The 22468-nt window shown below is 42.8% G+C and overlaps 1 protein-coding gene across 1 annotated transcript; it reads right to left on the reverse strand.

The window, feature by feature from the left end:
- Window positions 1-220: 220 nt before the first annotated feature.
- On the reverse strand, window positions 221-3512 carry AMIGO2 (adhesion molecule with Ig like domain 2). The gene is made up of 2 exons (XM_055318710.1): window positions 3293-3512; window positions 221-2795 (listed from the first exon to the last, which is right to left on the reverse strand). Exon 2 carries the CDS (start codon window positions 2731-2733, stop codon window positions 1168-1170), a length of 1566 nt encoding a protein of 521 aa, XP_055174685.1. The 5' UTR covers window positions 2734-2795; window positions 3293-3512; the 3' UTR covers window positions 221-1167.
- Between the last annotated feature and the right edge of the window lie 18956 nt (window positions 3513-22468).

Consider the following 22468-nt stretch of genomic DNA (forward strand, 5'->3'; position numbering starts at 1 on the left):
TCCGTGCGCTGCAGAATCAGGGCGTAAGTGCCTTCCACACCTGGCTCAAGTGCATAATGATATCTGAGTGAAGTATAGAAGGTATAGAAGGTATAAATTCGGGACAATGCTTCAGAGCCTTTCCCCCCTTTGACAAAATGAACTCTATATTGTAACTCCAAAAAAACCTGGGGAGAGATTTGTTGGAGAAGGTACTTCAGACAAAGTAGAACAATCTGACCACATAAAACATCTTAGATTTATGTTTTCAAATAGCCAACTAAAACAGAACATCAAGTCACAGAATACATATATTTCCATTAATTCAAATGTCCGAAGCACAATACAGTAGGATCTATTCAAGAGTTCATATCACTTGATTTACATATACACGAGCATATGAACAAATATTAGCTAGAACGAAGGTTTAAGAAGTTACTCAGACATTTTGGTATTGACATCTACGTATTTATGGCAACAAATAATGGTGACTTTCAGTAAGATCTTTTGTACCAGGATAAGAAATGTACAGAACGGAAAGAAGACAAACAAATGTACCTTTATTGCACTATTTATCTAACACCATATGGGAGGCGGCATTACCCAGCAAATTTTCTCAGTGTAGTCTGTTTACTGTGGCCTCAAGTGATGAAATTAGCCAAATTATTCCCAAATCTAACCTTACTTTGTGCTTTAGAAGTGCTGTTTGGTTCTTCCATGTCTTTTTTTTTTTTTTAATCTTTTTTTTTTTTCTTTTTATGTCTTTTAAAAACCAAATAGGACCCTAACGCTTTTCTTGAAGAGAACTTTGGCCCTAAGAAATTAGTAAGGTCTCTTTTTAAGGAAGACCAGTACATAAAGCACATGTCTTCTTTCAAGAATCCTGAATACCAAGGACAATGTCCCCTCCAGGCCAGCTTCGAAATGATCAGTGGTGCTAAAGACTAAGATACTGTGGCCTAGAACTGAAACTCTGGAAGACAAGACCATCGTCCTCCGGCGTTCCCCTGGTGAGGAACCAAAGTGCCCCTTACCACATTGCCTATTAACCAGCCAAAGAGGCCACTTGGTTGCATTTCCAAAAACAAAGCCACGCCATGTGTGTCCTGCTGTTGGTTTTGCAGGCGGCACAGAAAGTGAAGCATGGAGTGATGAAACTACTAGGCCACGCAGGTGACAGGCACAGGCTTAAGTGGTGGCCACGAAGGGTGTGTCCGAGAAGACGGAATTGACCGAATCGGAGTCGGATTTCACCCGGGTGGACTTGAGGATGCCCTCAGCTATGACCGGCTCGCTGGGAAAGAGCCTGACTTTCCCATTCTGCCCCGCTGCGGTATCCTTCAGGGGTTCCAAAAACACCACCCTTTTACCGGCCCCTGCCTTCCGGTCGTCAGCTGGGGCATCGCTGGCCGGGCCGGGGTTGAGAATAGATGAATGGGCGTCGCTTTGGTGGAGAATATTTTTTTGTCTCTTGGTTTTACACTTGCAGGGACACGGCGTGAGATAGAGGTACAAAAGGACCAGGACGATGCTGGCCACGCAGGCCGCAAGGGTGGTAAAGGCTGTGTTAAAGGCCTCGTGGGCGTGGGACCTGTTCACGGTGAAATTGCTCACGTTGATTGTGACATCCACGGTCTCGTTTAGCAGGCGCTGCCTGTTCATCGCGATGCAGGAATACACTCCGGCGTCCTCAAAACGAGGGTTTTCTATAACCAGGCTTCCGTTGCGAAACACGTGGAAGTTCTCCAGCTCTTTCTCGGGTTCCAGCAGTCGGTTGTCTGGACCCACCCAGACGAAATCGGTATTTCCATCACCAGTCTTGCCGTCACAGGGGACAATCAGCCTTTCCCCGACCTGAGCCTCATGAATGAAGCCAAGTGCCCGGAAGGAGCCATTGATGACACTGTCCGAGCAATTCAGAAAGCCATCCTGGAGCAGAGGCACCTGATGGGAGCGCCTGGGGTCGGACCACAGGCGACAGGTATAATCGGTCTTAAAATCCATCACCGAGCTAAAGTGCCTTCGGTACCAAAAGATCAGCAATGAAGAAAGGGAACAGTCACAGACAAACGGGTTTCCATGAAGGTAGATGCCTCTCAGCTGTTTCCCCGGCACTAGATTAATGTGGTGCATGGGCAGGGAGAGGATCCGGTTATAGGAAACATCTAGAAACATCAGTTCTGCCAGCTTGAACCTCCCAACATACAAATCCATTGGAAACTGCGTAAGAAAGTTTCCACTTAAGTAGAGTTTTTGCAACTGGGAGAGTCCTCCAAACGCTGAGGGATCCAGATAGGAAATGTGGTTGTTGTACAGCAGGAGCACTTCCAGGACCTTCAGCTCTTGGAACACGGCGCTTTTCACCGCCTTCAGCTTATTGGAGGATAAGTCAAGACACTTCAAATTTGGAGTCGTGGAAAAACTGCCCGCGGAAATGCTGGTGATGTTGTTATGACGAATAATGAGGGTGTTCAGCTTGGCCAACGATACCGGGATCCACTCCGAATCCAGAAGCCCGATCCGGTTGTAGCTCAGATCCAGTCTCTTGATCAGTCTGAAAAGGTTCCCGGGTACCTTGGACAGGTTTTTGTTGGTGCAGCTCACGATGTCCGTGGCACAGATGCAAGCGGTGGGGCACACCCCGGAGGCGCCGCGGCTCACGGTCGCCGTGATCACCAACAAGCACAGCAGCTCCCTGCAGCCCGGGGTGACAACTCCAGGCGGGGTGGGCCGCGTGTGTAGACGCAAAGACATTATGGTCGCCTCCGAGGCTCTCCCCGGCGCCTCTCCACCAGCTCAGCCTCCCACCAGGGAACCTGGTAAACAACGGAGATTTGAAAAGGAGGGGTGGGGGGGGAGGGGGGGTGCAAAAAAGCAAAGTTAGCTCGCGCCAGTTCACCTTTCCTGCGCCGCACCTTGCTTGCTTTCCGGTAACTTTTGAAATGCAGGTTCTGTTGCACGCTGGGGAACCCAGGAGGGTTGATGCATTTATTTATTTATTTATTTATTTTTAGGGGTGGGGGGGGAGGGTTTGTTTGTTTTGTTTTTACTGTTCAATGCGATTGCTTCCCCCCCCCCCGGGGGATACTCCCGCTTACAGACAATTACCCCCACAACCTACCAATATAACCGACTCACCGTAAGCAATTCAGTGATTTTTTTTTTTTTAACGGGCAGGCTGCGTCGTTTCTTTTTCTTTCTTTCTTTCTTTTTTTTTTTAAACTCCCTCCAACAGACACAAAAATACGCAAACGCATCCTACAGACAATTCAACGGGAATGCATAGAGGCCACCCATGCAGAGAAGAACTCACGGGGCTGAGAAGCCTCTGGGGAGAGGCCGAGACGGGGGTGTCCTCCGAGGGTCCGGCGTCTGTCCGCGTCTGTCCGTCACCCCCGCATCTCCCGAGCTCCTTTCCCTCCGGCTCCCGGCGGGCGGCAGCCTCTCGCCTGCTCTCAACTTTGGGGAGTTGGCGGCGGCGGCGCCCCCGGGGCGCAGGGACCTCTCGGGCGGCTCCGTGGGTCCTCGCCGGCTCGGCGACAGGTGCCGCCGCGGCGCCCGGGGTCCGCGCGGGGCGCCGCACTCCCGGAGCCCGGGCCGAGGGGCGGGGCGGGGCGGGGCGGGGCGGGGGCGCGGCGGCGGGTCGCTCCCGGGCCCGCTCCCCGCGCTCCGGAGCCTGCAGGACCCCGGCTCCCCGCGCGCCGCCGCCCGCTTTTATCCCCGCGCGCGGGGTCCCGCCCCTGCGCGTCCTGCCTCGGGCTGCGGGCGGCGGGCGGCGGGCGGCGCGGGGGGCGCGGGGCGGGCGGCGCGGGGGGCGCGGGGCGGGCGGCGCAGCCAATCGGAGCGGCGGCCGGCGGCCCCGCCGCCCCCCCGCCCGCACCCCGCCTCCCGCCTCCCGCCTCCCGCCTCCCGGGCCGCGGGACGCGCCGCAGAGCGGGGTGCACGCCCCAAGCTCGCCCGTTCCCGCCCGCCGTGGGCGGGTGTGCAGCCCCGAGCCGGGGGCGCAGGGGGGGCGGGGGTCCCGGGGGCGCTGGGGGCGCGGGGATCCAGGGGGCGCTGGGGACGCGGGAGTCCCGGGGGCGCTGGGGCGCGGGGATCCAGAGAGCGCTGGGGGCGCAGGGGGCGCGGGAGGGCGGGGGTCCCGGGGGCGCTGGGGGCACGGGAGTCCAGGGGGGCTCAAGGGCCGCGGGAGTCCAGGGGGGCGCAAGGGACGCGTGGGGCGCGGGAGTCCGGGGGGTCGCGGGGGGCGCGGGGGCAGGCCCCTCCGGGGAGACACAGGCGTCTCCCTCCCGTAGACCCCGCTTGTCCGCCCAGCTCCCCGGCCTCCCTCCCTAGCTCCATCTGGGCCAGGGCCCAGGGGGTCCGGCGGGGCCGCGGGAGGCCTGTTTACAAAGAACCACCGCCCCCACTCGAGGAGGAGGGAGAGGGGCACCTGCTCTGCGGTGCGACCCAGACGGCGCAGCAAGTCCCTGCTGGGAGAGTTCTGTGCCTTTCCTAACTCTGAAGGCAGCATCAGGGACAGGGCCCCATCGCAAGGGAGAGACCCAGGAAAGGAGGTTTGGGCCCGACCTGGCTTGCAAAGATAGGGTATTAAGTTTAAAAAAAAAACTCTGGATCCAGACTGTTGTTTTTTTTTTTTTTTCCTTTTGGGTGGGTGGGTAGGGGGCTGGAATGGGGATGGGGGTAGGGGCAAATATGTTCATGCCGGATAGGGTCTGATCCCAGAAGGGGTGCCTGCCTGCAGAGGGGTTCTTCATACCTCCCAAGAGGCAGGGCCTGGGCCCAACTCCAGCGTGCTTTGATCTAGCAGGTGCAACCCCGAGTACACCCGCCCCCTCCCGGAAAAAAAAAAAAAAGCACAGGTGGACAAATATGAGGTGGAGGGCTTGGGGCTGATGACCTTTTCGATTTAAAAAAAAAAAATCCAGGGGATCCCTGGGTGGCGCAGCGGTTTGGCGCCTGCCTTTGGCCCAGGGCGCAGTCCTGGAGACCCGGGATCGAATCCCACGTCGGGCTCCCGGTGCATGGAGCCTGCTTCTCCCTCTGCCTGTGTCTCTGCGCCTCTCTCTCTCTCTCTCTCTCTCTCTCTCTGTGACTATCATAAATAAATAAAAATTAAAAAAAAATTAAAAAAAAATCCATTTTTGTTTAATTCTAAGATCAGTTTTAACGGTGGGATTGGACTGAGCCAGATGGCCCATTCGTCCATTATATGTGGATTAAAGAAAATAAATTACCGACCTGAGAAGAGATCACTAAAGCGGGAGGGATAGGGAGACTGAAAAGCAGACCAAATTGAGAAAACAGGAGCAGGGCACATAACTTATAATGTTACTTAAAAAATAAAACTGATGTTAAGACAACCAACACCCCCCACCCCCGGCCCTGGCACACACACTTGAGCCACCTTGAATTTAGTGGGAGTTGGTCCCTACATTGTTCGTGAATGGATTCGTGTGGTGGCACAGATCTGTTAGGCCAGTGCCAAATTAAAATAGATCTGTGTGCGCTGTTAATTTAGGCAGCCTGTTTGTAGAATAAATCTGGAATAGCACGGGTAAATCAGGACTTTTTTTTTCAGGTGAAAGCTTGAAATGCTATAGGAAACATTCTTCACTGTGAGCTTCCTGGAGAGGCTGAGGTTGAAAGTTTCCAGAGGTAGGCCACACTTCCTGGGGTTCTCCCAAAACCTGGGTCTCCAGGTCTTCATTTTTTACGGTTCCGATGGTTAACACAGAGAAATGGAATTGAGATCACTTAGAGGAACCCTTTCTAAATGACTCACAACTGACCAGGTTTTTGCAATGTTTTACTAAGGGACTAACATCCTATTGAAAGGAAACCCTGAAAGTGGAGGAAAGCCCTAAACTTCATTGGAGAGTAGTGTGAAAAGAAAAGAGACTCAAACATGGAAGCAGATTATGTCAGTGTAGCTCCAGATGCATCACAGAAACACCGTGCAAAGATTGCGCAGCATAAATAAACCAAATGCGCTCAAAATCCACACATATTTGTCTATTTGAAGTCCTGATTGTTGAGATTCAGCCCATTTGGCAAGAATGGCTGTTTTGAAAAAGGAGTTTTGAAAGGGGCGGCTTTACTTGGCTTTGAGAAGAAAAAGCTAAGCGTCTACCTTAATTATAGGCATAAGGTGTGACCTCATATTTTGGAGGAAACTTTTTCTACATCCTTTCACCTCTCCTACCAGATCCTTCTTTCCATCCCACAAGGGCAAAAATGTTATGTCTTGGACACTGCTCTATTCTTAGCTTCTAGAACTCTGCTTGACACTTGCTTGGCATTCAGCAAATTTTTGATAAATAAACTGAGGGATGGGGAACATATTCTAGGGTTATTTGAGCTGAGTCTGCTGCTTGATATTCTGCTCTCCATGCTTCAAAAAGCTTTTCAGAAAGAACAGAAGAGAGGGAAAGAGGAGCCCTGTGAATACGACGTGAGTCCTAGATCCAGTAGTACCTGAAGGCCACTGCACACTTTTACTTCCTAATTACATTCTCCACCCCCCTCTTTTTTTTTCTTAAGTTATTTTGAGTTGTGTCCATGTCCTTGTGACTGAAAGAGTCCTGGTGCGTGTAATGATGGTAATAATAAGCATGTCTTGGGCTATTATTATGTGCTATATACTGAGCTCTGTGTTTTACATGAATTATTTCATTTACTGCTCACCACCACGCTGCAACATTATATAATCCTATAATCCGGATGGTAAACAACTGTGTTCCAAATTATTTGAAAATGGAATGGGATGAAATTAGCTCGAGGCTCCTTTTGAAGGATTTAGATTAAACCGAAAAGAGATGTTTCTGACGGGGTGGCTCCAGCCTGGAATGGTTGCCAAGACAGATGGTTGAGTTGCCTTCTCAGGAGTTTAAAATAGGACAGATAGATATTCTTCTGGTCTTTTCCACATGGCACAATCTTTTGGTATTTTTGACCATTCAGTGAGTCCAATGGGTAGTAGAGGGTGGACTGATTCTGGGTCTAGTGTGCTGAGGCAGGGGTGAACATGTGAGTGTCTGGCAGGGTCTGGAAGGAACTCCAGGTAGGAAATCCCTACCTGGGGGCAGGGATATAGTTAGACTCTCAAGGCTTTCTCCTGTTGTAATCAAAGATTTAAGGACTGGGAGATCTGAAACAAGCTGTTACAGTGCTGGTTTATGAGTCTCAGAGTCATTTTTACTAAGAATGAACACTTCAGTGGCACTTTATGTCCTCTGAAGGGCTTGCCCATTCTGTGTCTCCTTTGATTCTAGCACTCATCCTGTAAGCAGGTGTGGTTGGGCCGCCAGCAGGTATCTAACTTTGCCTCCTTTTTTAACCTGGGGATGCATCCATATTCTTCAGGGACAGGGACCCCCTGGGGTCTCTAGCTCGGCAGGAGCCTGACTCTACACAGGAGCTTTCTGCTGAGGCCTCCTCACTTTGAGGGCAGCACTGTGCAGAGGGTTTTTACAGTGTGACTTGGAGCCTCGGCACACACACCTTTGCCCACCGGCTCTAGAAGTGTGCTCAGCCCCTATAAGAGCCCGTTTGCCTTTTGGCCTCATCCAGTTGGTTTTGTAAATTGCCCAGGGCTTGTCATAGAACCAGATCTCTCACCCATTACTGTGTCACTCCCTGTACAGAGGTTCAGGCTCCAGCCTCCTGCTCTCTGAACTCCAGGGGACATGTGTCAACTGGTGGCTCTGTTCTCTGGAACCTCCTTGGCTAGTAATGTGGGCTAGTCAGTACCCAAGTGCCCTCTCTGCGGAGAGCCCAGAATGGGGCAACTCTTTATAATCAATTGTCACTCACTCATCTGCTCTGTCTTCAAGGACATAGGCTGCATAGGTTCTTTCTTTTGTTTTTTAGTTTAGTTGAGATGAAATTCACATACACAAAATTCACCATTTTGAAGATCATCTGAAACAGTACATACTTATGTCATAACAGTAGGTTTTTAAAGCATTTCTTCATTTTTCCTTATCTGCATTTTCTGGGTTGTTTTGTTGTTGTTGTTGTTGTTGTTGTTTACAATGTTTTTGTGATAAGAAAAAGCACAATGAGTCCTTGCAGTTGTTTCAAGTTACCAAAGTCATGTGCATCAATGTTTCTGTTTTATTGTGATTCCTATTTAATATTCAGGGTCTCTAGTTTCCGAGAGCAAAATCTTCCCTCTGATTCCTCGGGTAGGAAGTGATTCTAGTTTCCCCTGATTTGAGATACAGTAATTGCTGATCTGCGTTAGCACTACAATCCTTTATTTGGCAAATATTTACTGAGCATCTACGATGTGCCAGGCACCATCGTTTAGTCTGAGAATTATACCCATATGTAAATGCTGCCAGAGCCAGGCAAGCCCAACTAGAATGAGAGGCTATACTAGTTATTCATGTATTTCTTGTTGACCAATATCCACACTCCCAGATTTGAGGCTCAACATCCCTGGTTGGGATCACCTCCCAACAGCTGTGAATCTTTCTCTTTCAGCACATTCTTAGACCAGCCTTTGTGAGGGTGGCGCGAACCTCTGCCCCGCACCACCAAGTGTTTTTCCATGAGAATGAAAAACGAAAAGGACAACTAAAGCCCTTTTTGCTTGCTCCTAAAAGTACTACATGCTCATTGTAGAAAAATGGGAAATACAGAAAAGATGTAAGGACTCAGAGAGAGAGAGTGCCATTCATAATCTTACTGGTAAATTACCTTTCTGCTCAAAAAATAAATCCATTGTAGTGAGGAACCTGACATGTTGCAAAAGGATGGTTTGTCATAATTATGTAAAGAGAAAGGAAATAGACTTTTTTTCTTTGATGCTCTGAAATTCTCAGCCTTAGAAATGAAGTAAGCAGATGAAAATTCACTTTATAAAATTCAGTGTGTCAAAGCCAGGCTCCTAGCATTATGGTTACCTCTTCCAATTTTGGTCATAAACGGTAGGTGTTCTAATGTCCATTTTGCTCATTATTAGCCTGAAGGGAATCACCTAATTGAATTCCTAAGTGCTATTACATCCCTCAAAACTGGGGCTAATTATATCTCTCTGATAAGCATGGATAATGTTTAACAAACCCAGGTTGAAGAATTATATGAAGTGTTCAGACTAGTTTATGTTTTTTAAAAAAACATGATCTCCTGTAGCAGTAATTAATTGGTCACTTTTTATGAAGGCAGTATCTGATTATTCGAAGAAATACCTAATTTGGAGCAATACTTATTTGCTAGACAAAGTTAACACTAAATAAAGTAAAGTGGAATTGAGAGAAAAAATAATAAACGCTACCAGACAGCCAACACTATTGCAAATATTCATTCAATAATTTTTGGCAAATACAAGGCTCTCTGTGGTGGATGCTCTGTGCATAATTTGCTCTGGAACTCTGACCTTTCAGTTTGTGAGAGTGAAAAGCAATAGTGCATTCATATAGGGGAAGGCAGAGGACCTCTGGAAAGATCCAAGAAAGTGGGCTTGATAACAAGACCCAACATTTATTGCATTTTTACTTCAATACACCAGACTTCTCATTTAGTTCTTACAAGGGCCCTAAGAGATGGTCATTAACATCCCCATTGTCTAATGAGGGCAGTAGGGCCGAGCTGGTTTATGTAACTTGCCCAAGATTAGTGGTAGAACCAGGTCTCTCACCCCGCTGTCTCGCTCTGATCTCATGCTCTACCATTAGCTCTAATGCTTCCCATTAGGGAGTAGAGGGGTCAGCCCTAATTTAAATTCCATTCAGCAAATATTGTTGGTCCTGGCCACATTCCCAGAGCCATCATATGGTTGTTCTCCTCTAGGAATTTGTAGTGTTATTCGAAATAATTATAAGATATAGACAGTAGATAATTCAATTTCAAATTGGATATAGCAAAGAGCCAAAATATTTGCAATGGAATAGGTATTTTGGGGCATCGAAAATTCCAACACAAGCAGATTTTTAGATCTTCCTCATGTCTTGTTGCCCAAATAACCGAGTCAATAAAGAGAATTGTATGCAAATAAAAATATAATTTGGTAGAAACCACTTGAATGGTCAGGGATGACAATTATCTCTTAGAATTAAGCAACAATAATGTGGCTCATTTTATTCATGGCATTCATACTGGAGAATTATAAGCAAGGAAAAAAGTATCTCTCCTGGCACAGATGAAGAGTCTGAAACATACTTTAATCACATGCCAAATGGCAATGTGATAAAGAGAAAAAGTGGAGGGGGGGGGTAAAACAGAGCCTTGAGTGACAAATCAACTTTCTGGGTTGTGGTGGCAGAAATTCCATTTCTTAACTGTATATGTCTTAGGTCAGTGACCTGATCTTTCAGACTCAACTTCCTCATTTGTAAAATGGACATATAGGACTAGCATATGCACCATTTCACAAGGTTGACTGAGATGAGACCTGGAAAGTTCCTTTGGAAATGATAACGCTGGAAGAGTCTCATGATGAACCCCAATCATGTGCTATTCATCCTTGCTGCCCTTGCACCTTGGACGTGATCTGACCCAGCACAGATGTTTGACAAATGTCTTTCGGACCTAATGGAACCGAAGCTAGGTTTATATACAAAATAAACAGAGCTGGAGAGGTGCCTGGCCACGATGATGTTTGTACTAATTATGTGACTCCCCTGAGCCTGGCTGTACCAGAGTACAGCGGGTCCTCCAAATGAGGACCTGCTGTTGGCTCAGCCCTGCTGTATTCTCAGTGGCACTCTGCTGCAGAGTGGAATGAGCTGCCAGTCTGCAGGCCTGGGCTTCTCAAAGCCCCTTGGGACTTGAAGCTGGCTTGCTGTCGGGGGGACATATCCTGGGAGGAGACCTTTAAAAGCTAGGGGTGATGATTGGCGATCTCAAGACATACTGGAGAGTACTCAAAGGAGTTTTGAACCAGAGGGAAGAACAAAATTAAAAAAAAAAAAAAACCAATAATAATAATAATCACTCTCTCCAGAGAGCAGTTTTAACATGCTGTCACTTGCATTGTGAAAGAAACACATGGTAGGAAACCAGAGAAGGTTTCCTTGGAAGCTGTTGTATAGAAGAGGTCAGGGGCAAGTCTGAACAAGGTGCTGGAAGATGAGTCTGCTCATTGACATTTCCTGCTTTATAGAAACAGCAGGATGATGGGAAACATGCTATTGTGGCAGTTGTCCACATTTATCTAAAAGTAGAATTTTTTCATTTACTCAGTTATAGTTTTTGAAACAATTGGACATCTGAATTCCTCTCTTCCAAATCCCCTTTGCTGGGAAGGCCCTGAGGACCTGAGGTCCATTTGTACAAACAGAATATGGGTTTAGCCATTAAGTATCAAAGTGTGTTTGCTTGTTTGGTATGTGTGGGAGAAAGCTGGATGGTGGACTCTCCAGACGGGACCATTTCATAACCTCAACGTAGGTTGACAGGTTCAGAAACCTGATATATATTTTTTTAAGATTTTATTTATTTATTCATGAGAGGCAGAGAGAGAGAAAGAGAGGGGCAGAAGCAGAGGGAGAAACAGACTCTCCGCAGAGCATAGAGCCCGATGCGGCCCTTGATCCCAGGACCCCAGGATCAGGACTCCAGCAGAAGGTAGACGCTTACCTGATGGAGCCACCCAGGTGCCCCTGAAACTTGATATTTTGGATGTCCCAGAGTTAATTGTGGAGAATGTGAATGATTTATAATGTAAACCAAAAGAATACCTACCTATGGATTTAAAGTAGAAATCAAGTGGATCAGACCTTGATAATGGGCTTTATCATAGTCTCTGCCTATAAGAAAGCTTTGGGGAGTCAAGTTTATATTCATAGGTATGTTTGAAGAGTATGAAATGATGGAGAAGAGTAGGTTGTTTGATGAATTTATTTTATATTTTCTTAAAGATTTTATGTATTTATTTATGAGAGAGGCAGAGACACAGGCAGAGGGAGAAGCAGGCTCCATGCAGGGAGCTGGAGTCCTCCATGCAGGACTCCGGGATCATGCCGAGCCAAAGGCAGACATTCAACCACTGAGCCACCCAAGGATCCCCCGTTTGATGACTTTAATGTTTAGTGGTATCAAACTATTATGGCATGATAAATCCATTGCCTCAAAAGAGGTATGTATGTCTGCCAAGAAGACCACATGTACAGATTGCTTGAATGTGGCACCGTCATCTCTGCACAGAAGATGCCAAGCAGTTAATCAATCAACTTTTAAGTTACACAGGAAAAATAATGGCATCATGATTATGCCCTAATAAGAAAATTACTCCTTTTATGACAATCTCTCTCTCTTTTTTCATCACTACAGTAACAACATACAAAGGCAAAGCATCATAAATAAGGCTGAATGGTGGTCACACAGAAGACAGGCAGTTGAACAAAGTTCGCAACTCTTATCAGAAAGCTATCAGGGGGCACCTGGGTGGTGTAGTCGGCTGAGCAACCGACTCTTGGTTTCAGCTCAGGGTCATGAGATCGGGCTTTGTGCTCAGCTCAGAGTCTGCTTAAGACTCTCTCTGCCTCTCCCCCCTGCACTCTCTCTCAAATAAATAAATCTGTTAAAAAGAATTTTTAGAAAAAGAAAGAAAAAAGGTATCAGAAAGTAGCAGAGTTACCTGGAGAGAAAAAGCAGGTCTCCAGAGCTAAGTCCTGAGAAGCAGGCATTTTGCAGAACTTCAATAAAACATCAATGATAAATACGTACATTGAAAGTAAAATGAATAATTCCATAAACAGGAATTGAGTTCTGTCCAACCATTCTGATGAGAAAAATGACAAGTTCCCGTAAAGGCAGTCATGAGACAAGAATCATGGAGCATGCCTGGAAGAGAATAAGCCAAATTAGGGCAATGTCACCCAAATCAAGGAAAGGAACATTTACCAGCACTCTAAAGGTCCCATGTGCCCTTGTAGGCACTAACTCCCCAGGGGTAACCACTCTCCTGACTTCCACCAACATGGATTAGTTCTGTTTGTTTATGCTTTGTAGAGATGAAATATATACTCTTTGTGTCTGGCTCTGATTATTCAACTTGCATTTGAGAGACCCATCCTTATTTTTGCATGTCGTCCTAGATCATTTTCGTAGCTGTATAGTGTTCCACTATGGACTCTATCACTATTGATTGAGCCGTTTTATTATTGATGGACATCTGAGTAATTTTCAGTGTTTTCTATTTCATGTACTATTGCCATGAACATTCTAATACACGTCTTTTGATGAGCATAACAGACATATTTCTATCGGGTGTCTACTTCAGTATGTATTTGCTTGGTCACAGGGTGTTGTACCCATATTCAACTTGAGTAGTTAACTGTCATGCTCGCTTCGGCAGCACGTATATTGAGTAGTTAACTGCCAGTTTTCCAGGGTGGATGTGCAAATTATTTCTACCACTAGTATGAGAGAATTCCTATTCCTCCACATTCTCATCAACATTCTTTACTTTCCATCATTTTCATCGTGACCATTTTGGGGGGTAGGTAGTGGCATTCCATTGAGCCTTTTTAAAAAAGAAAAAAAGAATTTATTTATTTATTTATTTATTTATTTATTTATTTATTTAAGAGAGAGAGAGAACACACAAGAAGAGGGGACAGGCAGAGGGAGAAGCAGGCTCCCTGCTGAGCAGGAAGCCTAACACAGGCCTCAATCCCAGGACCCGGGGATTATGACCTGAGCCGAAGGCAGAAGCTCAACAGACAGAGCCACCCAGGTGCCCCTCCATTGACCTTTTAATGTGCATTTACCTGACAACTAATGAACTTGGCAATTTTTCATATGGTTATCATCCATTTACGTGTCCCCCTATACGAGACTTTGGCCCATTCTGCTATGGAGCGGTCTTCTTCTTCTTGATTCTTTACATATTCTGGATTTGTGGTTATTTATCATATATATATTAGGTAAGTGTCCATAAATATACATATTTAATATTTTATGCCCCCCATGGGTTGCCATTTTGTTCACTTTGGTGAATAGAAGTTCTTAGTTTTTTGTGTTTTTTTTTTAAAGATTTATTTATTTATTTACTCATGAGAGACAGAGAGAGAGAGAGAGAGAGAGAGAGAGAGAGAGGCAGAGACACAGGCAGAGGGAGAAGCAGGCTCCATGCAGGGAGCCTGACGTGGGACCCAATCTGGGTCTCCAGGATCATGCCCTGGGCTGAAGGCAGCGCTAAACTGCTAAGCCACCAGGGCTGCCCAGTTCTTAGTTTTAATATAACCAAGTTTATCATGATTTCTTCTTTCATGTTTCTTCTTTTTTATTTTCTATTTAGGAAAGCATTGCCTACTCCAAGATCAGGAAGATGTTTTCCTCTAAAAGCTTTATTATTTTAGCTTTCAGTTTATTTCTCTGATCTATCTTGCTATGATCTGAGCTTCCCCCCCCAAAAAAATTCATATGTTGAAATCCTAACCCCTAAGGTGATGGATTTAGAAGGTGGGGCATTTGGGGCATGATTAGTTCCCAAGAGCAGAGGCCTCATGAATGGAATTAGGCTACAGAGAGATCCCTCATCACCTCCCGCCATGGGAAGACATCAAAAAGATGCCATCTATGAATGAGAAAGCAGACCCTCACCAGACACCAGAGTTTATTGTATTTTTATTGTAGCAGCCTAAACAAAGACACACCTGGAGTTGATTCTTGTGTGTCATGTGAGGGAGAAGTCAATATACATTTTTTCCCATATGGATATTCAATTACCCCGTCATGAATGATTGAAAAGACCATCCTTTTCCCGACTGTCCTGCATGATCACTTTTGTCATAAATCATGTGATCATGTATGTATGCGTGGGTCTGTTCCATTGGACAGTTATCTGTTCTTGTACCAGTACCACACAATTTTGATTACCGTAGCTTTAATATTTTTTTAATGTTATTTATTTATTGAAGTAATCTCAACACTTGATGTGGAACTCAAAGTCTCACGCTTCTCCAGTGGAGCCAGCCAGGTGCCCCAATTACCATAGCCTTATAAGAGTTTCTGACATCTCGTAATGTTAGTACTTAATATTTGCTCTTCTTGGCCTTTTGTATTTCCATAAGAATTTTATTTTATTATTTTTTAGAGAGCAAAGTGGGTAGAGGGGCAGAGTGACAGAGAGGATCTTAAGCAGTCTCCATACCCAGCAGGGAGTCCAAGGCGATCTCACAACCCTGACATCATGACCTGAGCCAAAATCAAGAGTTGGATACTCCCTGTAAATTTTAAAATTGACTTATAAATTCTTGGGAAAAGAAACCCCCAGCTTGGATTTTGAGTGTGAGGGCATAGAAATATGTATTAATTTGGAAAGAACGCACATTTTACGATATTGAATCACCCATTCCGTAACAATATACATACATCCATTCATTTGGCTCTCCCTTATTTTTTCTCAATAATATTTTGTAATTTTCAGTTAGAGGTCTTGTATATTTTTAATAGATTTATTTCTCAGTGTTTGAGTTTCTGGATGCTATTGTAAATATGTTTTATGTTCTATTTGCTTATTGCTGCTATATACAAATATGACTCATGCCGTAGTCAGCTTGGGCTGCTATAACAAAATACCACAAACTGAATGGATTATAGACGACATTTATATATCACAGTTCTGGAGGCTGGGATCAGATCAGATCAAGGTGCTGGCAGGTTTGGTGTCCGGAGAGGACCTTTTTATTCATAGATAGTGGCTTTTGGCCACGTTCAACATGATGGAAGGAAGGGGATGAGGGCTCTCTCTGGAGGCTCTTTTATAAGAACACTAATCCTGTTCATGAAGGCTCTGTTCTCATGATCTAATCATCTCCCAAATACCTCATCTCTTAATAACATCACTTTGGGGGTTAGGATTTGAAAATAGAAATTTTGGAGGGAAGACAAACATTCAATCCACAGCAAATTAATTTTAGTATTTTGGCTATATCCAGTGTCCTTTCTATATTCTTTTATTAATTCTAAGAGTTTGTCTATAGATTCTTTAGAAATTTTCCATGTGCATGATCTTATTGTTGGAAATGACCGTTTATTTCTTCCTTTTCAACTTCCATGAGTTTTCTTTTTCCTGTCTTTTGCACAGACAAGACCTCCAGTTACAGTGTAGAATAGAAGTGGTCACAGTGGCTATTCTAGACTCAGTCCCAATATTTGAGGAAAGTTTTCAGTACTCTACCATCGAAAATGATGTTTGCTGTGGGTATTGAGTAGATCCTCTTTATCATATTAAGGAAGTTTTATTCGTAGTTGGCTAAAAGTTTTTATCACAAATGAATATTGAATTCATCAAATATTCGTCCTGCATTTGAAATGATCATGTGATCTCATTCCTTTTTCTGTGAATGTGGTAAGCTAAGTTTATGATCTTTGAATGTTAAACCACACTTACACACCTAGACTGAACTGCACTTAATTTACTGTATCCCTGGATTTAATTTCCTAATATTTTGTTAAGAATACTAAAATAATGTTTACAAGAAAGGTTTGCATTTTTTTTTTCCTTAGAATGTTAGAATTTCAAGGTCAGGGATCCCTGGGTGGCGCAGCGGTTTGGCACCTGCCTTTGGCCCAGGGCGCGATCCTGGAGACCGGGGATCCAATCCCACATCGGGCTCCCGGTGCATGGAGCCTGCTTCTCCCTCTGCCTGTGTCTCTGCCTCTCTCTCTCTCTCTGTGACTATCATAAATAAATAAAAATTAAAAAAAAAAGAATTTCAAGGTCAGGTCTCTGCTGTTTTCATTTTTTGAGAAGTCTGGGAAACTTTGACACTGTTTCCACCTTCTTGAAGAATTATATAAGACAAGTGTTCCTTTTCTTAAGTTGTTTTTTTGTTTTTAAGATTTTATTTATTTACTCATGAGAGACACAGAGAGAGAAGCAGAGACATATGTAGCAGGAGAAGCAGGCCCCTGCAGGGAACCCAATAAGGGACTCTATCCCCCGACCCAGGATCACACCCTGAGCCCTAGGCAGACACTCAACCCCTGAGTCACCCAGGCGTCCCAGGTTTTTGGAAGAATTCATCAATAAACCCTCTGGGCCTGGGATTTTCTTTGGGAAAGGTTTCTAAATTATAGTTTCATATTTTTCATACATACAAGATTGTTTATATTTTCTATTTCTTCTTCTATCAGCTTTGGTAAGTTGTGTTTTTCAAATAATTTGTCCATGTCATCTAAATTATCAAATTTATCAGCAGAGTCTTCAGAATACCTTTATTGTGCGATCTATGTGATAACCTCTTTCTCACTGCTGTTGTTGCTAATTTGCATTTAATCTACTTTTTAAATATCAGTCTTGTTAGGGTTTTGTCAATTTTGCTAATCTTTTGGAAGAACCAACTTTTGAGTTTGTTGATTTTCTCAATTATGTTTGATTTTTATTCCCTTGGTTTCAGCTTTTATCATTTATTTCCTTAGGTTTGGTTGCTGCTCTTTGTTCTAGCTTTTTGAGATTAATACTTCAGTTGTTGATTTTTTTTAGACCTTTATATATGCATTTAAAACTATATATTTCCTTTTAAGCATCATTTTAGCTTTTCCCATAAGTTTTGAAATGTACTTTTTAAATTATTAAGTTTAAAATATTTTCTAATTTCATTTTTCCTTTGTCTTATGGATTATTTCAAGTGTATTATTTAATTTTTAGGCAGCTGGGTTTTTTTTTCTATTTTTATTTTTGACCTCTAGTTTGATTCCATGGTGGTCAGAGAAGATATTTTTCTTCTTCTTCTTCTTGTTAGTTTCAAATTTTTATGTAAATTATAGTTATTTGGGGGGACAGGGTGGCTCAGTTTAGGTTAAGCATCCAACTTTTGATTTTGGCTCAGGTCATGATCTCAGGATCCTGCGATCAAGCTCTGCATCATGCACCACACTCAGCAGGGAGTCTGCTTGAGATTCTCTCTCTCCCTCTGCCCATCCCCCCTCATTGGTACACTCTATCAAATAAATAAATGAATCTTTAAAAATAAAATAAATTCCAATCAGCTGACATACAGTGGAATATTAGTTTCAGGAGTAGGATTTAGTGATTCATCACTTATATATAATACCCAGTGCTCATCACAAGTGCCCTCCTTAATACCCATCACCCATCTAGCCCATCCCCTGCCCACCTTGCTCTATCAACCCTCAGTTTGTTCTCTATAGTTAAGAGTCTCTTTACGGTTTGCCTCTCTCTTTTTTCTTTCCCCTATGTTTATCCGTTTTGTTTTTTAAATTCCACATATGAATGAAATCATATGGTATTTGCCTTTCTCTGATTGACTCATTTTGCTTAGCATAATGCACTCTAGCTACAACCATGTTGTTGCAAATGACAGGATTTCAATTTTTGTGGCTGATTAATATTCCATTATATATATATCCATTCATCAGTTGATGGACATTTGGGCTCTTTCCATAATTTGGCTCTTGTTGATAATGCTGCTATAAACACCAGGGTGCATGTATCCCCTTGAATCAGTATTTTCATATCCTTTGGGTAAATACCTAGCAGTACAATTGCTGGAGTATAGGGTGGTTCTATTTTTAACTTTTTAAAAAATATTTTATTTATTTGATAGGGAAAGAGCACAAGCAGGCAGAGCAGCATGCAGAAAGAGAGGAAGAAGTAGGCTCCCCATTGAGCAGAGAGCCCAGTGTGGGGTTTGATCTCATGACTTGAGCTGAAGGCAGATGCTTAACTAACTGAGCCACCCAGGTGCTCTTATTTTTGACTTTTTGAGGAACCTCCATACTGTTTTCCACAGTGACTGCACCAATTTGCAAGAGGGTTCCCCTTTCTCTACATCCTTATGAACATCTGTTGTTTCCTATGTAATTAGTTGTAGCCATTCTGACAGGTATGAAGTGATATCTCGTTGCAGTTTTGCTTTCTATTTCCCTGATGATGAGTGATATTGAGCATCTTTTCATGTGTCTATGAGCCATCAGGATGTCTTCTTTGGAAATACGCAGGAATATTCATGTCTTCTGACCATTTCTTAACTGTATTATTTGTTTTGGGGGTACTGAGTTTGATAAATCTTTTATAGATTTTGGAAACTAACCCTTTATCAGATATGTCATTAGCAAATATCTTCTCCCATTCCAATAGTTGCCTTTTAGTTTTGTTGATTGTTTCCTTGGCTGTGGAGAAGATTTTTATCTTAATGAAGTCCCAATAGTTCATTTTTGCTTTTGTTTCGCTTGCCTCTGGAGACGTATCTAGTAAGAAGTTGCTCAGGGAGATGTTGAAGAGTTTGCTGCCTATGTTCTTCTCTAGGATTTTGATGGTTTCCTGTCTCACATTTAGGTCTTTCATCCATTTTGAATTTATTTTTGTGTATGGTGCAGGAAAATGGTCCAGATTCATTCTTCTGCATGTGGCTGTCCAGTTTTCTCTAACACTATTTGTTGAAGAGACTGTCTTTTCCATTGGATATTCTTTCCTGTCTTGTCAAAGATTAGTTAACCATATAGTTGTGGGTACATTTCTGGGTTTTCTATTCCATTCCATTGATCTATGTGCCTGTTTTTGCACCAGAACCATACTGTCTTGATGATTGCAGCTTTGAAATATAGCTTGAAGTCTAGAATTGTGATGCCTCAAGCTCTGCTTTTCTTTTTCAAGATTTGGCTATTTAGGGTCTTTTGTGGTTCCATACAAGTTTCAGGTTTGTTTTAGCTCTGTGAAAAATGCAGGTAGTATTTTGATAGGGATTGCATTGAATGAGTGGATTGCTTTGGGTAGTACATTTTAACAATATTTGTTTTTCCAGTTCATGAGCATGGAATGTTTTTCCATTTCTTTTTGTCCTCTTCAGTTTCCTTCATGAGTGCTCTACAGTTTTCAGAGTACAGATCTTTCACTTCTTTGTTTAAGTATATTCCTAGGTATCGTATGGATTTTTGTGATCTAATTGTAAATAGGATTGATTTCTTGATTTCTCTTTTTGCTACTTCATTATTGGTGTATGGCAATGCAACAGATTTCTGTACATTGATTTTGCATCCTGTGATTCTACTAAATTTGTTTATCAGTTCTAGCAAATTTCTTGGTGGGGTCATTCAGGTTTCCTATATAGAGTATCATGTCATCTGTGAATAGTGAAAGTTTCATTTCTTCCTTGCCAATTTGGATGCCTTTGATTTCTTTTTGTTGTCTATTGCTGAGGTAGGACTTCCAGTACTATGTTAAATAACAATGATGAGAGAGGATATCCCTGCTTTGTTCTTGACCACAGAGGAAAAACTAAGCGTTTTTCCTCATTGAGAATGATTATTAGCTGTGGGTCATTCATCCATGGTTTTTATGATGTTGGGGTATGTTCTCTCGACCTCTACTTTGTTGAGGGTTTTTGTTTTTATCAAGAATGATGCTATACTCTGTCAAATGTGTTTTCTGCATTTATTGAGAGGATCATATGGTTCTTACCCTTTTATTAATGTGGTATATTATGTTGATTGATTTGTGAATACTGAAACTACACATGCAGCCTTGGAATAAATCCCACTTGATCATGGTGAATGGTTCTTTTAGTGTACTGTTGGAGTCAATTTGCTAGTATATTGTTGAAAATTTTTTCATCCCTATTCATCAGGGATATTGGCCTGTTATTCTCCTTTGTAGGGGTCTTTTGTTTCAGAATCAAGGTAATGTTGGCTTCATAGAATGAGTTTGGAAGTTTTCCTTCCATTTCTATTTTTTGGAGCAGTTTGAGAAGAGTAGGTATTTATTCATTCTTTAAATGTTTGGTAGAATTCCCCTGGGAAGCCATCTGGTCCTGGACTTCTGTTTTTCGGGAGATTTTTGATTACTGATTCATTTCTTTGCTGGTTATTGGTTTGTTAAATTTTCTGTTTCTTCCTGTTTCAGTTTTGGTAGCTCATATGTCTCTAGGAATGCATCTCTTTCTTCCAGATTGCCCAAATTGTTGGCATATAATTTTTCATAATATTCTTTTATATTTATTTATATTTCTGTGGTCTTGGTTGTGATCTCTCATTTATGGTTGTATTTATTTGAGTCTTTTCTCTTTGTTTTTGATAAATCCAGCTAGGAGTTTATAATTTTATTAACTCTTTCAAAGCACCAGCTCCTGGCTTCATTGATCTCTTCTACTATGTTGTTGTTGTTGCTTCTGTATCTTCTATTTCTGCTCTAATCTTTATTATTTCCCTTTTTTCTTCTGGCTTTAGGCTTCATTTGTCATTCTTTTTTTCCATTTAGGTGTAAGGTTAGGTTGCCTATTTGAGATTTTTCTTGCTTCTTGAGGCAGGCCTGTGTTGCTTTATATTTCTCTCTCATGACTGCTTTTGCTGCATCCCAAATGTTGGACTACTGTGTTTTCATTATCATTTGTTTCCATGTATTCTTTTATTTCTTCCTTAATTTCCTGGTTGACCCATTCATTCTTTAGTAGGATGTTCTTTAACTTCCATGTATTTGTGGTCTTTCCAAACGTTTTTCCTGTGGTTGACTTCAAGTTTCATAGTGTTGTGATTGGAAAATATGCATGGTATGAGCTCAATCTTTTTGTACTTGTTAAGGCCTGATTTGTGATCTAGTAAGTGATCTATTCTGGAGAATGTTCCATGTGCCCTTGAAAAGAATGTGTATTCTGCTACTTTAGGATGAAATGTTCTGAATATATCTGTTAAGTTCATCTGGTCCAGTGTGTCATTCAAAGCCATTGTTTCCTCGTTGATTTTCTGCTTAGATGATCTGTTCATTGTCATAAGGGGTGTTAAATTCCCCTACTAGTATTGTGTTATTATCAATGATAATATATGTTTGTTATAAATTGTTTTATATATTTGGGTGCTTACAAGTTGGGAGCATAAATATTTACAATTGTTAGATCTTGTTGAAAAGTCCCCTTTACTATGAGATAGTGTCCTTCTTCATCTCATGTTACAGTCTTTGGTTTAAAATCTAGTTTGTCTGATATAAGTATGGCTACTCTGGCTTTCTTTTGATGTCCATTTGCATGATAGATGGTTCGCCATCCCCTCGCTTTCAGTCCTTAGGTCTAAAATTAGTCTCTTGTAGGCAGTATATAGATGGGTCTTGGTTTTTTAATCCATTTTGATAAACTATGTCTTTTGATTGGAGCATTTAGTCCACTTACTTTTAGAGTAATTATTGATATATATGATTTTAGTGCCATTTTATTACTTATTTTGTCATTATTTCTGGAGATTTTCTCAGTTTCTTTCTGGTCTATCACTTTTGGTCTTTCTTTCCCACTCAGAGAGGACCTTTTAATCTTTCTTGCAGGGCTGGTTTAGTGTTCATGATCTCCTTTAGTTTTTGTTTGTGTGGATAACTCTTTATCTCTCCTATTCTGAATGACAGACTTAATAGAATATTCTTGGCTGCTTATTTTTCCCATTTAGCACATTGAATATATGCTGCCACTTTCTTCTGGCCTGCCAAGTTTCTGTGGAGAGATCTGTTAACCTTATTTGTCTTCCCTTGTAAGTTTTTCTTGCTTCTTTTGGAATTTTTTGCTTTATATCTATATTTTGCAAATTTAACTAT

The sequence above is a fragment of the Nyctereutes procyonoides genome, unplaced genomic scaffold (genome assembly GCF_905146905.1).
Source record: "Nyctereutes procyonoides isolate TBG_1078 unplaced genomic scaffold, NYPRO_anot_genome, whole genome shotgun sequence".
Lineage (NCBI taxonomy): Eukaryota > Metazoa > Chordata > Mammalia > Carnivora > Canidae > Nyctereutes > Nyctereutes procyonoides.